At 37.1% G+C, this 21,420-nt stretch overlaps 2 protein-coding genes across 3 annotated transcripts in view; both read left to right on the forward strand.

Annotated features, from left to right (window-relative positions):
• Positions 1-9,192, forward strand: part of rbm20 (RNA binding motif protein 20) — a 68,357-nt gene extending 59,165 nt beyond the window's left edge. For both annotated transcript variants that reach the window (XM_084117696.1, XM_084117697.1), the window contains exons 11-14: positions 2,429-2,978; positions 3,883-3,990; positions 4,370-4,491; positions 6,416-9,192. In XM_084117696.1, the coding sequence (XP_083973822.1) occupies positions 2,429-2,978; positions 3,883-3,990; positions 4,370-4,491; positions 6,416-6,484 (849 nt within the window). In that variant the 3' untranslated portion in view covers positions 6,485-9,192. The remainder of the gene's footprint in view (positions 1-2,428; positions 2,979-3,882; positions 3,991-4,369; positions 4,492-6,415) is intronic.
• A 516-nt stretch (positions 9,193-9,708) lies between these two features.
• pdcd4b (programmed cell death 4b) lies at positions 9,709-21,072 on the forward strand. The gene is made up of 12 exons (XM_084117698.1): positions 9,709-9,969; positions 10,419-10,497; positions 10,773-11,075; positions 15,207-15,304; positions 15,380-15,493; positions 15,651-15,872; positions 18,291-18,388; positions 18,466-18,583; positions 18,704-18,811; positions 18,884-18,994; positions 19,074-19,213; positions 20,415-21,072. Exons 1-12 carry the CDS (start codon positions 9,724-9,726, stop codon positions 20,470-20,472), a joined length of 1,695 nt encoding a protein of 564 aa, XP_083973824.1. The 5' UTR covers positions 9,709-9,723; the 3' UTR covers positions 20,473-21,072.
• The last annotated feature ends 348 nt before the right edge of the window (positions 21,073-21,420 follow it).

The following is a 21,420-nucleotide window of genomic DNA, read 5'->3' on the forward strand; positions in this document are numbered from 1 at the left end:
AAAAGTAAACTCCGGATGGAGGTTAAATACAGACACATACTGGATAATTTGTCCTGTTCAAAACTGCCAAATCCAAGATGCACTGAATCTGGTAAAATGCATTTAATGTTTGTATAGTCTAATAATTGAACATAACATAGTCACTACTTAAGGAAATTTATTTTAGTATAAAATGTGATTTTACCTACTAGTCTGTTATTCAGTTTATTATATTTATCATGGCAAATAGGCTTTCCGACTAGTGTAAATCAATATTTACATAGTCAAATAGTAGTAAATTTATCTCTCTCCCATGTGTCCTGCGTTGTCCAGCAAAATCCCATCAGAGCAATAACCAGGTGGTCACCCTATTAATCTTCCTGCCTGCGTTTTTGCTTTCTGAAATGTTATGATTCAGGAAGAGTTTTTGAAAGAAGTCTCTTAGGCTCACCAATGTTGCATTTATTTTAAAAAAAATACAGTAAAAAGTAATATTGTGAAATATTATTACAATTCAAAATAACTTTTTTCTATGTGAATTTATTCTTGTGATCAAAGCTGAATTTTTAGCATCATTACTCCAGTCTTCAGTGTCACATGATCCTTCAGAAATCATTATAATATGCTGATTTGATGATCAAGAAACATTTCTTTATATTATCAATGTTGAAAGCTGTCACGTTTATTTTCTGTTTTGATTTAGTTTTCATTGTGTTCAGTTTCAGTTTGCCCGTTTGACCCAGTTTTCTTGTGTTTCATTGATTGATCCTGTTGTCTTGTTAATTAATCTCATTAGCTCTTTTGTGTGCTCTGTGTATTTAAGGCCTCAGTTTGAGTTAGTTCTTGGTCCTGTATCGTCGATGTATGCGTGGTTGTGTTTCTCTGTGTTATTCTCCTGTTTATTGTGTTTGAAGTTATAATTAAAGACTATATTGTTTATTCCTTCATCGTGCGCTTCACTACAGCCACCAATTCATGACAGAATACAGGGCCCCAGACACTATAGATCTGGCTGAACAAAAGAAACGGGCTAAAGATCATCTCCATCCTACAGAGCAGTTGGCCTTTGGAGCAATTTGTGGATGATATTTTGCAGTATTACCATCGGGTGAGCTGGAGCACTCACATGCTTTTAAGGCCTGCTTTCGAGAGGGACTGAATGACAGACTGTATCAGTTCCTGTCTCCTGGTAGATTCAGTTCGTCATTGTTGGAATATACTAACTATGTTCTCTGACTGAATGGTTCAGATATAGTTGAGTAAATCCCAGAGTCCGTTCCTGTGAGTGAAATCCCAGAGTCCGTTCCTGTGAGTGAATTCCAGAGTCTGCTCCAAGAAGTAATATTCACAAGCCTGTTCTTTTGAGTGAAGTTCAAGAGCCAGAGAAAGCAGTTCCAGAGCTCGCTGCAGTTCGTGAGTCGAATCCAGAGTCTGTTAAATTTCTGCGTTAACCCCAGCTCAAAGGAGGAGGCTGAGGAAGAAGAAACGGCCCTCTGCATGTCCAGCCCCTGAGCACAGTCCGGTGTCGGCTCCAGAAAGTGAGGACCTTGAGTCCGTTCCGAAGAATGAAATTGTGGAGCCTGCTCTTCCTGTCTGCCCTGGCGTGGTCGAAGAGGTGGTCATTTCCTTGTTAGTTGCTGCTGCTTTGTGTGTCTGGGGCACACACACATCCCTCCAGTCCTCCTACCCGGAGCCTGCTCAAGCCCCAGAGCTCAGTCACAAGCCTGCTCCTGCCTCTGAGTCTGCACTAGAGACGGCTCAAGCCTCAGAGCTCGTCCAGGAGGCCGCTCAGGCCCCAGAACTGTGCCTTGAGTGTGCAAAGCTGTCCTTGATTTCATGGGGGAGCTGGCTGGCTATCTGGCCACAGTGGTCGAGGAGGCTGCTTCTCCCTGGCTCCTGTATCACCCGTGTCACCCTGGAGGCTTCCTAGCCTGCTGGCACTGCCCTGCCCACCTGCCCGTTACCTTCCACGACTCCAGGATCCAGGAGAAGCGCCCTCCCTTAGTTTTCACTGGGTTCAGTTTCTGTTTGCCGGTTTGACACAGTTTTCCTGTGTGTTTAATCTCTTTTGTGTGCTCTGTGTATTTAAGCCCTCAGTTTGTGTTGGTTCTTGGTCCTGTAGCATCAATTTATGTGTGGTTGTGTTTCTCCATGTTATTCTCCTGTTTATTGTTTTTGAAGACCTGTTCATCCTGTTTATTTTGTTTATTCCTCCGTCATGCGCTTCACTACAGCCACCAATCCGTGACAAAAACAGTTGTGCTTCTTAAAACTTTTGTGAAAACAGTGATACATATTTTTCATTCAAGATTCTTTGATGAATAGAAAGTTCGAAAGAACAGCATTTATTTGAAATAGAAATCTTTTGTAACATTATACATGTCTTTACTGTCTCTTTTGATCAAATTAATGCATCCTTGCTGAATGAAAGTATTAATTTCTTGCCAAGGGACTGGAAAGTGGAGAGGAGGAGAGCTGGTATCCTAAAAGCATGGAGGAGCTGGTGACCGTAGATGAAGTCGGAGGAGAGGATGACTCTATAGTTGAACCTGATCTACCTGACCTTCAAGAGGAGGACCCGAGAGTTGAGCCCAGTCAGTCTACGACAGAGAGCCCTAAACCAAATGCAGAAACCCCAACAAAAGTAGAGGACACTGTGGTGGACCCTCCTACCCTTCCACCAGTGGATTTGGTCCCAGAGGAAACTTCTGGAGGTGCTCAGTCCTGCCCCGGAGAGACGCCCCTGAAGTCACCTGTCCCAGAGCAGCCGGTCTCTCAACTCAACCAGTTTCCGTCCCACGAGTTCAAGAGCGCTTTGGAGGAGACCTGCACCGCCACTGATATGGACACACAGACCAACACAGCCACACCAGCTGGGCCTCCAAACCACAGCAGCACATGTGAAAGTGGAAAAGTGACAGACTCGAGTAATGACGAAAGAAAGGCGACAGAGATGGACAACAAGGAGCCATGTCTCAAACAGGACAGTCAGAAGAAAGGTACCCACTGTCATATAAGTTTGTCAGTAAATGCATGTATAAACCCAGTGTTGAGGAAGGTTACTTAATGATACAACTAACACTTAGTTCTTAATAGTTCCTCATAACTACGATAGCCGTCATGTAGCTCGAAAAGTAGAGCGTGGCGCTAACAACGCCCATCATGGGTTCGATTCCCATGGAAAGCAATAACTGATCAAATGTGTACCTTGAATGCAATGAATGTCACTTTGAATAAAAGCATCTGCCAAATGCATGAATGTAAATGTCATAGAAATCTAAATTAATAATCTCTTGATTAAGATTGCTGTTCAGATTCACTGACTGGTACTTCAAACCATTAAATCACGATTGAGTTCGAAAAGTGAGTCCTTTTGACTCATTAAAAAGAGCAAGTTCTTGAGAATCATTTGTCCACTTATACATGCTTGTTTTTGCATGCACTCGAAAGTAACTTAGAAATTAACTAATGCCACTGCACAAGATGATATCCCCTGAAACCGCATTTGGATTTTTGGTTGCATTTGCGATAATTTTTAGTGTCACTCTGGAGAGCTGCTAATATTTGTTTTGATTAGTGAAGCAAAAATGTGACTTGACACTTGACACTTGCATTTTTGTTGTTTGGAAAAGCTTTCAAGATGGTCAAGATGTCAGAATTTTCAAAACCTATTTTTGGAAATTTTGACTTTTTTTTTACCTACAAAAACTGTGAAATTCAATCATCAAGATTTTTTTTAATAAGTTGCATTTAAAATCTACTTGCTAAAAACTCTTAGAGGGCATTTTTTGAACCTTTAGTGGCAGTTTAATGTGATTTACAGGCTGTAGATAAAATAACACGTGCTTAGTCTCATCATTCCACGTGCTTAGTCTCATCATTCCACCTGCTTTTCTATTCTAGATATTCCTGACTCACTACCAGCCCCTTCACCTCAGGCGACAGACATCTGTGCTGCGTCACCTTCTCAGGATCAGGAGAAAGCCATTAGTGAACACAGCATACCGTTAGGTACGTCCACCAGAGTCAAAAGATTCGAGCCACATGACGTAAACACCGTTAGTCTGGAAGAAGCAAGCATGAGCAATAGTAATAGCGTCGCTTTGAGCGGCTCTGGCTGTGATGTACTGTAGGCTCTCAGTGGGTAACTGAAGCCTTTAAGGCCAGCCGATGTCAGTGGAGCATTTGTCATCCTGTTGAGTGAGGTGTGAATTGCACCCTCGAGGCCTGAGCTTGTTGTACTCATTACCACACAGCCAACGCACTTGATTCCCTCACAGAAGAGCTGACTTTACACCCCTGCACACACACAGTGTATGAGAACGTGGCTCAGAAAATGTATCGGTTTGGTGTTGTTCTGATTTCTGGCTGGTTTTTGTTGTTTTGGCAGGTGTGGAGTTCATTGTGCCAAGGACGGGATTTTATTGTAACCTGTGTGGCTTGTTTTACAACAGCGAACAAACAGCCAAGACGTCACACTGTCGGAGTACAATTCACTACAGGAACCTACAGGTCATAAATACTAACATGCAGTCTTCCTTTCTCTTTCCATTAAAATATGAATGTTTTCTCTTTCTTAACCTTTAAAGTTATTTGCAATTTTACTGCTTTGTCACCATGACAATACAAAACCATAAACGACTGTCATACGATGATTTACACAGCTTTAACTCTTGCGCGGTGTTGAAAATAAAGCTGAAATAAAATAATATAGAAATATTAGTTAAAAAACTTTAAGTAAATGAAAATTAAAAATGTTGCCTTGGCAATAAACCGAAATAAGTTTAAGTTGAAGCACTAAAATTATTAACTGAAAATAAAAATAAAATAAAACTTTAACTGAAATAAAAATAAATTAAAGCTAAATAAAATTATTTATGCAATATTTGAAGAAAAAACAACTAATAAAACGACAAAAGCACATAACGAAATGACTAAAAATTAAACCAAAATTAACATGAAAACTACAAATATACAAATACAAATTTATTCAAAATAATAATAAATAAATAAATAATATAACACTGCTTGGAATCAGTGAATTGTTCCTTAAAATCTCTTCCCTAACAAACTGATTTGTACGTGAGATTAGCGAAACTACAGACTAACCAACTACAGTTGTACATGGAAGCTGCTCAAGCAACTCGAATCAGTGAATTGTTTCTAAAAATCTCTTCCTGAATTAACCGATTTACTAACATGAATCAGATTTTCTAGCAGAACATGTAAGATTAGCGAAACTACAGTCTCTCTAACTAAATCAGTGAATTGTTTCCTAGAATGAATCAGAGCGGACTGAGAGAACCACTTAGCAGAGCGGATTTGACTATTGCTCTCTTGCATTAACGCCACATGCAAACAATGTGAAATTCAAACAGCGATGTAGCATTTGGCCACACTACACTGCTACTTGCTGGAAATAGTACCTTGTAACCGAAAAGGCTACACTCACTTAGTTACTCACCACACCATTGGTGACGGCAATGTAAGACCGACTGATCTAAGGAGCCCGGTCCTCAGGGTGGGATATGGTTTCTCATAACCCTTCAGAAACACACACATACAGACAGACGAACACACTTTCCAACACAACACTGAGGCGGCTCGGAGCCGTACATTCCCCGTCATCAGAGTCAGACCACAACCAGTTGTCATGTCTCTCACACTAGAGCATCGGCCAAACAGCGTCACCTCATACTTCACGTCTCCGGCTCGAGGGCTGCCAGCTGTGTTGAGTTAACAAGAACTACAGTGAGAATTTAACACCAGAAGAGCAAGACAGGTGAAACCGAGCGCGAGAGAGAGAGACTGTAAACACTACAGGAAACACCTGCTTTCCTCCCACATTTTGACCTTCTTCTTTTTCAGCTCTCCTTGTTTCACTGGTAAACAAGTACACTTTTTGGTAGGACTCACATATGTGGGAGTTTCTTCGACTAAAGGCACTTTTATGCCATTAAAACAGACCTCAACTTGACTCAACAGTCAAGTCCATACTTATCAGCACAACATTAGTGCAAAATTATTTTGCACCTATAAAATGGGAAAGACAGTTTTGTCAAATTATGAAAAAAGTGCGTCAATATTATTTAGGATGACTAAATTAGGATACATAAAAAGCTAGCTAAAATTAGCCATAGCAAGTCAAAGTTTTTTCTCATTTTATCCACTGTTGGATATTGCCAGTGGACAAAGTACATAAACGTATGGGTTTGAAAAGTATATTTTAATAGAGTTTGGTTTCTGAGCCAAAAGAGCTTATAAACATGCATAAATCCAATTGTAGCATAAACTAACTTCAGTATAACAGTCAGTCAGCCATTTTAGAGAAACCAAACTGTTGCTCTTCAAGGCTGAACGGCTGCTCTTATGCCTGTAATTTAAAAGTATACTGACGTTTGTGTAATTTAATGGGGGATTGTTTGTGTTTTTATAGAAGTATCTGTCGCAGCTGGCGGAGGAAAGTCTCTTGAACTTCCACACGGATTCGCCAAAAACTGAGTGAAGCTCTACCATCACCGCTGGGACACACTGAATGAGACAAATCCATGGAGAGACAGAGAGACACAACACAAAGACAAAGAGGAGAGGGAAGGGACTCAAGGAGAACCGGATCAATTGGATCCGCTGTGTACTCTAGTTCATAGCAATGTGAATTGTATGAAAGTTTTTACGAATTAAAAATGAAGTTTCATATTTTAAAGGAATAGTTCACTGGAAAAAAATTGTAAATACTACATTTTTTGTCAGTGAAATACAATGTAATTTTTCTATACAGTGGAAATGAATGAGGTCTTTGGCTCCAAAATTTAAAAAGCATCATAAAAGTAGTGCATGTGCAGTGCTGGGACTGATTACACGTAATCTGGATTACATAATCAGATTCCTAAAATTAAATACTTGTAATTAGATTATATTACATTTTAAAATACTTGTAATCCGACTAGAGTTACTTTTTATTGATTACATGATTACTTAATCACAAAATGGCAGTAAATTATTCATAATTCAATGATTATCCCTAATTCTCCTAATTTTATCTTTTAAATTTTCTTTTCTAAAAAAGCCTATTGCTTGTATATGTTCAGGAAGTCTTCCAGTTTTGTGGAATTGCACACACAAGAAAGGCCACTATAGATATGTAGCGATAATTACATGGAAAATTGAGAGGCCACACACCATAAACAGTAAAACGGTAAAATACTTTTTAGTAAGTGTTTTATTTTGATTGTTTTTATTTAAAATGATTTTTCTTTTAATTGAACATTTTAAGATCTAATTAATTATTTGCTTTTCGTCAATTTACTTCACGTTGTTGATAAAGAGTGGAATATATTTTCTTTCTCTTTGCATTTTTATATCAATATGATACAAGATTATTCTATACAAATCAACGTGATTAAATGAGTTAGGTCAAAAATGTTATCGTTATCGGCCAAATAAGAAAATTTGGCTGAATTTGGTTGAAATATATTATTTCCTTCAACTGAAACACTTCAGATGCGCACTGTTCGCCATGATGGTTTGAAATTGCTTGAAATTTGATTAGAATCACTTCAAAAAAGGAAAATACTACATATTCAACATGTGTAGCGCGAGTCTGTTATATAGGCTATACGTAAAATTATTATGAGAACATAAATGTGTGCTTGGGACATGGCTTTTAATGGTGAGACTTATGTTTTTGTAATCAGGCTCTCAAAAATTATATAAAAAATTTAGATTTATATTTATCGGCCAATATTTCGGTTATCGGCTTTCAAATGTAAAGAATTATCGGTTATCGGTATCGGCCAAAATTTTCATATCGTGCATCCCTAGTCAAAAGTAATCAAAAAGTAATCAGATTATATTACCTAAAATGTGACGCGTAATAGATTACATTACTAACTACAATTTTCACCATGTAATTTGTATTCAGTAATGGATTACAGTTCGTAAGAAATCTATACCCAGAACTGTCCATGTGATATGTGTGCGCAATATTCATAGTCTTTTGAAGCCATATGGAGCTCGGTGTGAGGAACAAAATAAAAATCGAATTCGTTCTCTTTGCAGTTTATTTAAATCATGGCCATGATTCCACTAAAACCAGGGAACGAATCAGGGTTATTGTAGCTAACAAATCTTAAAAAAACGTGTTAGGCCTTCTTGAAACACAACTTTAACTGAAATAAAACATAAAAAAACTGAAATAAAATATAAAAAACTATTATTTTTTATTTGTAACTTATTTTATTTCTCATTTTCATTTAGCTGAAGCATAATAAACTAAAACTAATAAATAAAAACTATATACACTGTAAAAAGGGATCAGTTGACTTGTAGGAAAAATGTAGGTAAGTAATAAATAAACTTCATGCTAAATCGAAAAAAATTAAGTAATGTGGAATTATCAAGTTCACATAACTTAATTTTTTCAATTAAGCATTAAGTTTATTTACTTAATAATTTTAAGGCAATGGGTTTACTCATTTTTTTAAGTAAGTGAACGCACACCAAAATGTTTAAACTTGAACTAACATTAAAGTGAAAACAGAAAATATTAAAATAAAATCTCATTGAAAAGTATTAACAAAAACTAATAATTGTATCTATATACTAAAATAACACTGTAACGAATTGGTATAACATGGCCATGATTTACCTGAAACGAGTGAGCGAATAAGTTATCTTCTTAACTTAACAAATATCTTTTTGTCCTCCCACATGTCATGAGCGAGGCTTTGCACGTCACAGCCTCAGTTCCCATTTGTTTTCTTTGTATGGAAAAAAGTACGCAGGAACTTTCTGCAAAATATCTTCATTTGTGTTCCATGGAAGAAAGAGAGAATGTCAAAGAGGAACGTCATTTAGTTTTTCAGTATACTGTGTATCCTCCGCAGTCCAGGAATTTTTATTACACTGTGAAAAATATGTATCAGAATGTGAAATGCACTGGTAAGTGAAGTGTTTACATAATTTGCATCTGCCTCATTCAGACTCTAAAGCTTGCGTATGTGTTGATTTTCCTCTATAGACTTCAGATGTGCCTTATTTAAATTTCTATTTAAATTTCAAGAGGTGTAAAATTATCCTCAGGTTAAAACTTGTAAATATTCAGCTGTTGTTGTTTTTTTGTCAGTGTTCAGGTCTTGAATCTGTTTCATGCTTGAAATATTCACTTTTTTAAAGTGCCTTCTAGGTGGTGAGGTAGTGAAAATCTCAAAATGCAAAAAAAGAAAAAAAAAGAAAGAAAAAACAAACCGGTTGACCAGTGGAAAGCTGTTTCTGTTTAATGTCTGTCATACTATTTTGCTTTTCATCATTGCTGTACACAGAGCTCAGACTTAGGGATACTTGAACTGGACCATGCTTATTTGTCTAATTTTCAAATTTATTTGTTTAAAGATAAAAAAACAAAAAAAAAACAAAAAAAACTGAGTGAGTGTGTGTGTGTGTTATAATGCGAGTATATTATTGGAATGGTTCTGGAAAACTTTTTCTCCACTGTTTTATATTCTGTTAATAATAGCATCCCATTTTCTGGAAGAAAAATCTGTATAATTATTTTTGGGTTGCATTGATGCAAATATTGAATAAACATTTTGGAAAATATCATCATGTCCTATGATGGCCCTGAATGACATGTATTGGGTTGCACAATATGAAATAACCATTGCATTATTTTTTTTAATGGGTCAGTTGAATAATATAACAGAGAAAAAGTGACTTCATCCTCACTCATGCGCAGTGTATTACATAATGACATCACTTCTGTTCCGGGCGGCGGAAAGTCACGATCTTCAACGAACGCCTCGTAGAAAATACGAGAAAGACCTGTTTCGTCTGAACTCAATTTTCATTGGTCATTTTGTTATCCGCCTCTATTATTCTGACCAATCAGAGAGCTCGCAGGGCAGCATTACTCTGTCGAGTTGCTGGGCAGAGAACACAAAATCAACACATCAGCGGAGAGTGCGTAGGAACTTGGGCTTCGCGATAAAGCAGGTTAGTAGGATTTGTTCTTTATCGACTGGCTGTTGTTGGGAAGGAACTTATTTTGCTATATATTACACTTTTGAAGGTTTTACCTTACACGCTGCGTCAAATAAAGGCAAAAACGCGTTTGTTCGCAGCACGTCCCGAGGCTTTGTTTATGTTTATGTTGCGCTCGTGCATTTGCGCGTGCACGTAACGCCAAACATTAAATGCGTGCTCTCAAATGTAAAACACGTTAATAAAATTATTATAAAAACTAAGTATTGCTTCGCCAAAACAATTAGTTTTAGAGACTGCAGATCTTCTGTCTGTGTGGTAATGCGTCCATTCATTTCATTGTATCAGGCTTGTGGATGAGCCAAATGGACGCTGCTGATTGGAGCAGCTGTCTACATGTTTTCATTTATTAATTCATTTATGGTTTAGACATATTAACGTTAATATTTCTGCATTCCTAGGTGCAAAAGCACACTTCATACGCTGTAAAACTAACCATGGCAACTGACTGTGAGGCATGGCTAAATGCAAACCCTGTTGGTAAGTTTAAGTTGATTTTTATCGCGTGAGTTAGTGATTTTATATCATTTTAAATGTTTCTAGGTCAGTGTTTGAGAACTATTTGCCCATATATTTGGTATTTTACATGATAGCCTTGGCAAATTTGCCAAGGTCAGGACTATCACTGTTTTTACTCTCTTGGTGGAATAAAACGCCTTTAAAGGGACCCAAACTTTGGCCCCTAGTGCTATTTTTATGTATATTTAGTCTCATAATATAAGTTGTCATGAGTATTCACATATTGTCATTCACAGAGGCTGGAAATCTTAGCGATTCCTTCCCATCCGGGGACGAGGACAGCACCTTCACTGGAAATGTCAATAATGAGATCAACGGAAACTGGATATTGGCCCCCACCGGCAGCATTCACGAGGCAAGACTCAAGGCCAAGGTGAAGAGACGTCTGAGGAAGAACTCCTCCCGGGACTCGGGCCGGGGCGACTCGCTGAGTGATAACAGCGATGCGGTCCGGTCCACGGTTCCGCCCACCAGCCCAAAGGGCAAACTGCTCAACCGGAGGTCCAGGATGGGCAAGGGACGAGGCCTGCCGAAGAAAGGTATTGGTGCTGTTTTCATTCCTTAAAGCCCGTTCACACCAAGAACCACAACTATATTCACGACACGTCCACACTAGGGGTGTAAATTGGAGCCTGCATGACGATTCGATACGATACCGATTTCTTAAGCCAACGATTCGATTATTTTCGATACTTCAGAATTCCCCGCGATACGATTCAATACTAGATATTTTTACATGATATCTATTAAGTTTCAAATAAATCAACAAAAATAATAAATAATTTGCCTTTTATTGAGAATACAGAATACAATTGCATGTCACAAAGAAATTGTTTTTCCACCTCCAGGAATGAGACGAGTGTTGTTCATTATGTCGCCTTGTTGAGGTAAATTGTAGTTTTCCTTGCTTTACCCCGGTCTTAAAGTAAAAAAGATGACTGTGAAAAATAGTAGAATTAAATTAAATACACTTATTTAATTAAACGCATTTATGGTGAAATTACTACATTTTCATGTCAATCTGTGTTGATTTTGACCACGAAACATGCGCTGTCACTTTAATTCAGCGCGGGCAGCACAGCAAAAATAGACTCGGTGCGGAAACGATCTCTGCACTGCTGTAGCCTATATACGCACCGCAACTGGAACGGATAAATGGACCGCAACCGCGTGCAGTGTGAAAGCTCTAACCTGTTAACATGGGTACGGAAAAAATACGCACTGCAAACGGAGTATGTGTGAAACGGGCGTTACAATAAAGTGCAATCAGACAAACAGCAACATCTCTTACCACTGCTCCATCTGTTTTCCTGAAGCCAAAATACTTCCACACCCATGACTTGACGCCGACTGGAGTGTGTAAGATTTCACTTTCATTGCCAGCTCGCTCTGACGGTTCGATCGCTCTTGAAAGTCAGACTCAACAATGTGTGTGAACATAGATAGACTGTGAAACGTAAGTAACGCGTGTGAAGCGGTGTGAAGTAGAAGACAATAATGAGGTTAGCGCCACCCGCAGCTTTGTAGGTTGTACGCATATGTCAGAGCGGATGCTGAAAATAGACAGGCGGCAAAATAAACACATTAATCGATACTCTTGCGGACGCATCGAATCGTCGGCTGTATAATCGATGCATCGATACGAATTGATTCATATTTACACCCCTAGTCCACACTCAACGGATGAAAACATTCTGGACTTTAGATTTAACTGATCTTGGAAGTGCACGTAAATACAAATAAATTGCATTTGGAATTCTGAAAGTCCAGTGCGCTTGGGCTTCGTTTATATGTGTTCAAAACAAATCAAGTGTTGACCTGGATCTGTTCCAGCATCCGCTGCTTTATTTTAGCCAATTAGACGATAACAAACGTCCGAGTGAACGGACTGACACACTACATCTACCAAAGTCCACCCGCATTCACGCATACGTTCATAACAGACGATCACTCCCATTCATTCAGATGTTGTTTTACACAGTGCTGGTCCTTTGTAGAGGGTTCAACGTCTCTGAGTGCAACAGACCTGAACTGATTTGGAAAAGTCTGGCTTGCAGAAACGGCCTACATACTGTCCGACTGGCTGCGTCAAGTACGCCACATGTATGCTGCCTTGCTAACCTGATGCCAAGCCTGCAAAAAACAACACTCGACTCTCTTTGTGTCTGATGGTGATCATTTAATCGTCTAGATTAGTGTTTTAGCTGAGATTATCGCCCCTCCTGACCTTTCCACCTCCCCCATCACCCGCAAGATGACTTAATGGCACACTTTTCTTTTTGATTCACTCTGCGATGGCACAGTCGGCCCTGTTTGTGTTATGTAACTGCTGGTTAAGTCAGCAGGGCAGGGCAGGAGATCCTGTTAGCTTTTTTTGGCCAGAATCCTTCAGATGTAGGCGTTGCAGTGAAAATGTAGTAGGTTTGGAAGTGCCCCACTTTATCCGAATAGGCCTGAAAAGTGGATTACAGCATATTGATAATCGTCTTTACGGTCAGGCTGAGCAGAAGCCAATAGTGTTGTTTTGTCCTTAAACCAGAAATACAAAATTGGTGACATGTTTTCTTTGTCAAATTTGTCATTTGATCTAGTTTGAGCAAACATAAGATACTTTTAAAGTCGGCATTCACCCTGTATATTTTCGAAATGCATGTTGATCTTGTTATGTACGATTTATCTCTGCATGTGTTTTTTTTTTTTTTTTGACCTCGTAATTCTTAATCAAAATGACACAGTTCGATTTTTCGGGTGAATGACTTACAGACTTATCCAATCAGTCAGTTTAAACCCTTTCTTACAATCGACTGCCAGCTCGCTTTCAGATCTGCCTCCATCCAATCAGCAACCAATGGATAGAATTAAGTCTCTCCACCCTACATTTTATTTTCACTCGTATGTAAAAAAAAAAAAAAAGATAATTTCATACTTTTTGCATTTCATTGTGACTTTAAATTAAATGAAGCACAGTTTATTTTAACTAGAGGGACATTGCAGCCCTATAAAAGCTGGAAAGGAGGCCCCTGTCCCAAATAGCATGGTAAAAAATCATCCTCTATATATATATATATATATATATATATATATATATATATATATATATATATATATATATATATATATATATATATATATATATATATATATATATATATATAATTCTTTTTTTTAATTTGATGATATTAGGTAATTGGGTAACCTTAAGCAAATTATGGCCCAATTTTTACTAAACCTTATTTATTTTGACCTGTGATTCAGGCCATTAAAAGGTATTTACAAATGATTATTTTAGCACTTGCATACTACAGCCTTTAACTCCAGCCAAAAGTGAACTAGTTTACTAAAAGATTGAAGTGCCTTTCACACCGAGCGCGATTAAGCGACACAAATGTACGTCGTGATGACGCTTTTGAATTGTAACAATAGATCCTTCTGGAGCTATTCACGCCGGCCGCGATCAATCGCAAAGCAAGATTTTTTTTTTTCGACCAGTGTGTCTTCTTTTTTTTTTTCGGCGCCCCGCGATGAAACGAGCCGTCCAATTAGATTTGGGCTGTTGCACAAACTTGTGAGAATGGTGGCGCTGTTTTGAGAACCTGTGTAAACACAGATGAAAAGTATTCTGGAAGAGAGAAGAGAATGGATGTTGAGCAGATTTATTCTTGCATGTTCTTTATACAGATTATCATTTCTATTCATTTTCCACTGAATTATGCGATCTGAAGAGCTCATTCGCTCTAGAGCTGTCCATCATATTACGTGATCATAACTCCTGCTCTTCCGAATGATTACGTTCTCGTTCTGAGTTCAAATGAAGCCAAAAAAATTTTGATTATGACAAGATTTGTTCTGTTTCTGTGTTTTTTTTTAATTGTAATGTATTTTTATAACAATAAAGAATGAGAAATGCTTAGTAGGTGTAGCGTTCAGTATATTATAAAACACTACAAATAATGCACGTCTGCCCATTATTCAGACATGAGGAAAAATGTATTCTCGGTCAGCGCCACCTATGGTACAGGTGTGAATTAGCTGAAGGAAATCAATCGTTTTGTGTTCAGTGGAAAGCTCCATTCGACGGCGATTCATTTAGCTTTATCGTGTCGCGCGTCTCTAGTCAATCAAAAAAGGAAAATCCTTTCAAGTTGTTCTAAACCTGTATGACTCTTTCTTCTGCGGAACACAGAACAAGATATTTTGAAGAATGTTGGTAACCAAGCAACACTGGAGCCTTTTGACTTCTATTTTATGGTAAAAAGGACATCAAATATAATCTTTTATGTTCCACAATAGTAGTAGTCATACCGGTTTAGGGCAGCTTAAGTGTGTAGCAGAACATCTACACCACAAACTACTTTTCTTTTCTTTTTTTTTTTTAAAATCAGTTTGTTTTTTTTGGCTCGCTTGTGGTTAGAGCTCAGCACATATCGAGAGATGTCGTCACCAGCTGTGAATTGTAGGGGCCCGGCCCTGGGAAACCGTTTCAGAAGGGACGGCACTGTGCGGTTAACATGACAATTGCAAGAACAGTATGGACTTTCATGTGCTACAGCAGAAGGAACTGAAAGAGTCGCATAGTTTTCGTTCTTCAATCCGTTCTTCAATGACGTTTCAAGTTCCTCCAATGCACATTTGATCGTTTTGAAAAGCTATGACGTGTTTTGTATCCATAGGTGGGGCTGGCGGTAAAGGCGTATGGGGAACACCTGGGGAAGTTTATGACGAAGATGTGAAAGTTGATGTGAAAGATCCCAATTACGATGCGGAGCAGGTAAGAGCCACACGATACACACACTTATAACCATGAAATTGGCACACAAAGCCATCAAACCGTGTGTTTCTCCAGGAGAACTGCGTATACGAGACGGTCGTCCTCCCTCTGGACGAAGAGACGTTTGAGAAGACGGTCACTCCTATAGTTCAAGAGTACTTTGAGCACGGGGATGCTAATGAAGTGGCGGTGAGATTTATGACGGTGTTGTTGCATGAGGAGACGACTTTTGCCCTTTCATATCTAATCGGTATCATGCAGTCCTCTGCAATTATTTTTATGAGTAAACAAGCCTGTGCAAACCTGGGTGCTAATTATAATTAATCATCTCTCTCTGTTCCTTCAGGAACTGCTTGCTGAGCTGAACCTGAGTGGCATGCGTGGCGACGTGCCCATGCTAGCCGTGTCGCTAGCGCTGGAGGCGAAAGCCAGCCACAGGGAGCTGACGTCACGACTGCTCAGCGAGCTCTGCGGGCGCGTGCTCACGGCCGGTGACGTGGAGGCCTCCTTCCACAAACTGCTCAAAGAGCTGCCCGACCTGGTGCTGGACACGCCAACGGCTCCACAGGTAACACGCTAAAGCTAGCGCACCTGAGCTTAAGGTGTCTGTTTCTACTGCACAGACTTCTGGGGAGTTGTTAACCCTACTTATTAAACATAAAAATATATTATTAGCATTCATATATTTTTACAATTTACATTTAATTTAGGCCTGGTTTCACAGACAGGGCTTAGATTATGCCAGGTTTATGCCTAAGGACATTTAAAAGAATAGTTCACCCAAAAATGAAAATTAGCCCATGATTTACTCGCCCTCAAGCCATCCTAGGTGCATATGACTCATTCATTCAGCCAAACACAGAGTTATATAAAAAATATCCTGGCTCTTCCAAGCTTTATAATGGGAGTGAATAGTGCAAGAGTTTTTGAAGCTCAAAGAAGCACATTCATCCGTCATAAAAGTAAACCACATGTCTCCAGTGGGTTAATAAAGGCCTTCTGAAGAGAAGCGATGGGTTTTTGTAAGAAAAATATCCATATTTATCACTTTATAAACTATAATCACTGGCTTACAGTAACGTCTAGTTCCGAGTCTACTTCTAGTAAATCACTTTTGAATAATATATTAGTATTAGACTATTACTAAAATAAAGTATTGGTATTATACTTTGATTAATACAATTATTATAAATACTATACATATATACTATTACTTATTATTATTATTATATTATGTTATAATATTATATTATTCATGACAGTGTAATTGAAAAGTAGACCAGGTTGACCAAAAAGTGAAATATTTTACACCTTTGTAAGTGTATATATATATATATATATATATATATATATATATATATATATATATATATTACCATAATAATATTTTATTCTTTATGGCAGTTTTCATAGCTTTAATGAAAATTATAAATGCTTATTTTATTATGAATCAACATTAAATATGAATAAATGATTTCTTGAGGTGAATTGGCATGAACAGAATAGATTAATCGCAGTTATCTGTATGACATTTAATCATCAGCTAAAGTTCATAATCATGAACCGCTCTCTCTCTTAACTTTTGCAGCGTAACATTTGGCACAGTTTCTAAGCTCCGGTGCGTCTTCATGCTTGCTTTGCTGAAAGTGTGTTTGATAAGCTGCGGTTAGCAATAAAAGCCTGTGGTCGGAGCGCGTCTGGTGGTGCAGATGAACCAGTCGGAAGAAACGTTCAGCTGTTTCCTATGGCTTCATACAAACAACAGAGCTTGTGCTTTTGTGTCTGTGTGCAGAATGCTGGGTCAGCGCTGTGCCTCCAAACACACTCTCTGCTGTACAAACACATTTACCCAGCTCTCTCCTGTCAGCCTTCACTCCACACACTAGAGCAGATGTTGTTTGAGCGCTAGAATGGGGCAAACACAACCCTCTCTTCCCTTCACACCCAATACAAAGGGTAGATGTGCCAAAACAGCACGTGTACAAATATTGACCTCCTCCTCCATCAGTATGAACTGATGTGTATAACTGCATTATTCGACAGTGTGTTTCCTCCAGCTGTGCACACAACTGCTCTGTTTACAGTTGCACACATTTCAATGGAATTTCAAAAATGTTACAATGAGGAACTTGGACTATTTTTTGTACTTTTAAATGCAATATCTGCAGAGTTATCTGATTTCAGTTCCTTTTGGATTCTGTGGAAATTGTGTGTGTAAACATGAAATATTATGCTTTCAGTGGAAAACTCTTAGAATGAGTGATCTTTCCCAGGACGTTTTAAATATCTTCTTATTTGTATTATGACAGTGTGAATAAAAAATGGACCAAGAAATATTTTTAGTATTATTATTTTAAAATGGACCTAGATTAGAGATGAGCAAAAAGTAACATTTTATGTGAAATTTTACTGTTTAATATAATTTAATATTTGGATTATTTGTAAATGTTTGCAATTAATTTAGGCCTATTGTAATTACTTTGGGTGTCAACAAGAAATATGGAAATGCTTTGTGGAAAGCTCTCATAATGAATTATATTTACCTAGAATTATGAAGTAATTAATTAATTTATTTATATACAAGTATATATATATAAATAAATAAATAAATAAATAAATAAATAAAATTAATATAATATCATTTTTTTAATTCATGACTGTGAATACAGTTTGGACCAAGAAATATGAATTTATTTTATCTAAAAATATCAAGATAAGAGTTGATAAAATATAAGGATTTCTAAATATATTATTATTCAATGGTAATATTTATTATTATTATTATTATTAATAAATGTTAAATAATGAAACATTGTTATATTTGTTAAAGCTTTTAAAGGAAATCTAATAGGCCTAATTATTAATGCATTCTTTCTTCTTTGGATCCTGTGATCACAGTGGTGTTTTTCATGGAAAAGCTCTGAGAATGAGTGATCTAAACCTGTAAATGTGAAACGGCTAATTCCCATTTGCTGTGGTCTTGTAGATGCTCGGCCAGTTCATCGCTCGAGCCGCTGCAGACAACATCCTCTCAAAAAGCTTCATAGACGGCTACAAGGGACGAGTAGACTGCGAATACGCCAGGTATGGAGTGTTTCACACGCCGTGTGTGTTATCCCGTGTTCTGCGAGTGTGACGTGGGTGTGTGTGTGTTTCACCAGAGCTGCTCTGGATCGCGCGGCTGTGCTGCTGAGAATGAGTCGATGGACCGGCCTTCGCATCGACAGCCTCTGGGGTTCAGGCGGCGGCCAGAGACCTGTCAATCAACTCATCAAAGAGGCAAGGACACACACACTCACCGGCTGCATTGCATAACATAAAAAGACTGGGAGATTTCACGGCACATTAAGCGTCAACACAAGCTAACTCTAACGGATTGCATAACCGTTGTTGTTGCAGGTTAACCTCCTGTTGAAGGAGTACCTGTTATCAGGTGACACCGTGGAAGCCGAGCGCTGTCTGAGAGAACTGGAAGTGCCACATTTTCATCATGAGTTTGTTTATGAGGTAATAACGGCTAGAAAACGGGCATTTGAAGCCTGATTCGGCTCTGCGGCTGACGATCTGTTTTCTCTTCAGGCGGTCGTCATGGTGCTGGAGTCTAAAGGCGACAGGACGCTTCAGATCATCCTACAGTTGCTGAAGTGTCTGTGCGCCTCCACCGTCATCACTGTGGACCAGCTGAGACGGGTATGAGCGTCGCCTGCTGGCCGTTTTGAGTTACTGCAGCTGTAAAAGTGCTTCTTATCAGAATGGTGTCCTCTTACAGGGGTTTGAAAGAGTCTACCTGGACATGGCAGATATCAGTATTGACGTGCCGTGTGCGTATTCGCTCCTGGAGCAGTTCGTGGAGCAGAGCTTTAATGCCGGGGTCATTGATAAGAAACTCCGGGACCTCTGTCCTTGTCGGTGAGTGAGTGAGGGAGGGGTTTGTTTTTGTTTTTGTTCTTTTTTGTTTAAAGGCACAACTTTTTTTTAAATTATTATTACACAAAATATGTATTGTTATATTTATTATGAATGGCAGTAATGTTTAAAAATATGTACAATTTTACATCAATTGTTATTGTATAAAAATGTATTTATTATGAATGGTAATGAAAAAATTTTCAACATTATTATTATTATTATTACAAGGTATTTATTGATATTTTATAATTGTTAAATTATATTTTTAAAAATATATTTATGAATTGTTTTATTTATTTATTTGTTTATTATTATTATTATTATTATTATTACAAGGTATTTATTGATATTTTATAATTGTTAAATTATATTTTTAAAAATATATTTATGAATTGTTTTATTTATTTATTTGTTTATTATTATTATTATTACAAGGTATTTATTGATATTTTATAATTGTTAAATTATATTTTTTAAAATATATTTATGAATTGTTTTATTTATTTATTTGTTTATTATTATTATTATTATTATTACCTCAAAATTGTCATGTACCCGAATTAAAGTTTTTTTTTTAGTTTTTTTGGTCATTTCTTATGAAATGTATATGTATTATTACATAAATTATTATTATACATTTATGAATAGTTGCATTCTTAGTATGCATGTTATATTTGTATTATGTATTACTATTATTAGCAGTATTACATACAACTTATTTAGTCGTGTACCTAAATTAAATAGTTTTTCCTTTTTTGTAATTTCTTATGAAATTTATATTTATTACTACTACATAATTTATAATTGTTTTTATGAATAGTTGTACTATATAAAATAACATTTATATATTATTATTATTATTATTACATAATGCATTATTAGTAGTTTTACATAAATTAAAGTTTTTCCTTTTTGTCATATTTCTTATATTTTATATTTCTTATTATTATATTATTATTATTACATACTTTTTTATTATTATAAATATTTATCAATAGATAATAAATCTATAAAATTAATTTTTATATGTATTATTATTACATAATGTATTAGTATTATTACCCAAAAAAATTGTCATGTACCCAAATAAAATGGTTCTTTCCTTTTTGTCAATTCATATGAAATGTATATTTTATTATCACATAATTGATTTGTCATGTACCCAAATACACTTTGTAATGGCTTGTTTTGTTGTTGTCAGGGGCAGAAAGAGGTTCATGAGTGAGGGAGACGGCGGGCGCCTCAAGCTGAGCTTCTGAGTTCAGGCGTCCCACAAGCCCTCTCTGTGGCAGCTGCTCCAGCTCTGACGCTCAGAGTTCTGGAGTCCTTTAAGTTGCTTGTATTTGTCATGCAAGTTTAAGTACTAAAAACGTTCCTCCTGTTCCAATGTGGCACTTTTCAAATCCGAAGGAGATGTAAATCCCCCCGATCCTTCTGATGTGACTTTATAAGCTAATCCTGAAAGTGCCAGAATTATGACTTAGTCATTCCATGTTTTGTATTCCCGAGTTCACTGCCGCTCCCGTGCTCCAGTTAGCAGTGTTTGTAGAGACTTGCGGATGTGTGTACATAGCTTTATAAGTGAGGGGGGGGGAAGCTCTTTCTCCCTCCTGGGCTGCTTTTGGTATGACTGTGCTTGAGTTTATTTTCTCCTTGACTTTTCAAAGGTGTCATTTCTGATGGTCACTGATATAAGGACAAAACTGAGCAATGTAAAGCAGCTGGGATCATTTCACAGAGGTGTCAAGCACATTTATTTTTATATTTCAGTAGACTGGTGGATGTGAAACGTACTTAACTTACTTGCTCTTTTGTTTAAAATGGTTGATAATAAATAATAAAGTTTGTCATTACTGGTACTCACTTGGGAGTTCTTGATGGATGGATGGATGTGAAAGATTTTTTTTTATGCTTTTGAAAGTGTCATACTCACCAATATATTTTTTAATCAAAAATACAGTAATATTGTCCATAGTTTTCCATTTTAATATATTTTAAAATGTAATTTATTCCTGGTAGACGGATTCTTTGATGAACAGAAAGTTCAAAAGAACAGCATTTATTTAAAATATATATATTTTTTAATCATTTTAAGCCTTTACTGTCACTTTTGATCAATTAAATGTGTCCTTACTGAATAAAGTATTTTTTTTTTTAAAGAGCATTTGCAGATTAAAAAAAAAAATCTATATATATAATTAAATATG

The sequence above is a fragment of the Abramis brama genome (genome assembly GCF_963993115.1).
Source record: "Abramis brama genome assembly, chromosome: 6".
Lineage (NCBI taxonomy): Eukaryota > Metazoa > Chordata > Actinopteri > Cypriniformes > Leuciscidae > Abramis > Abramis brama.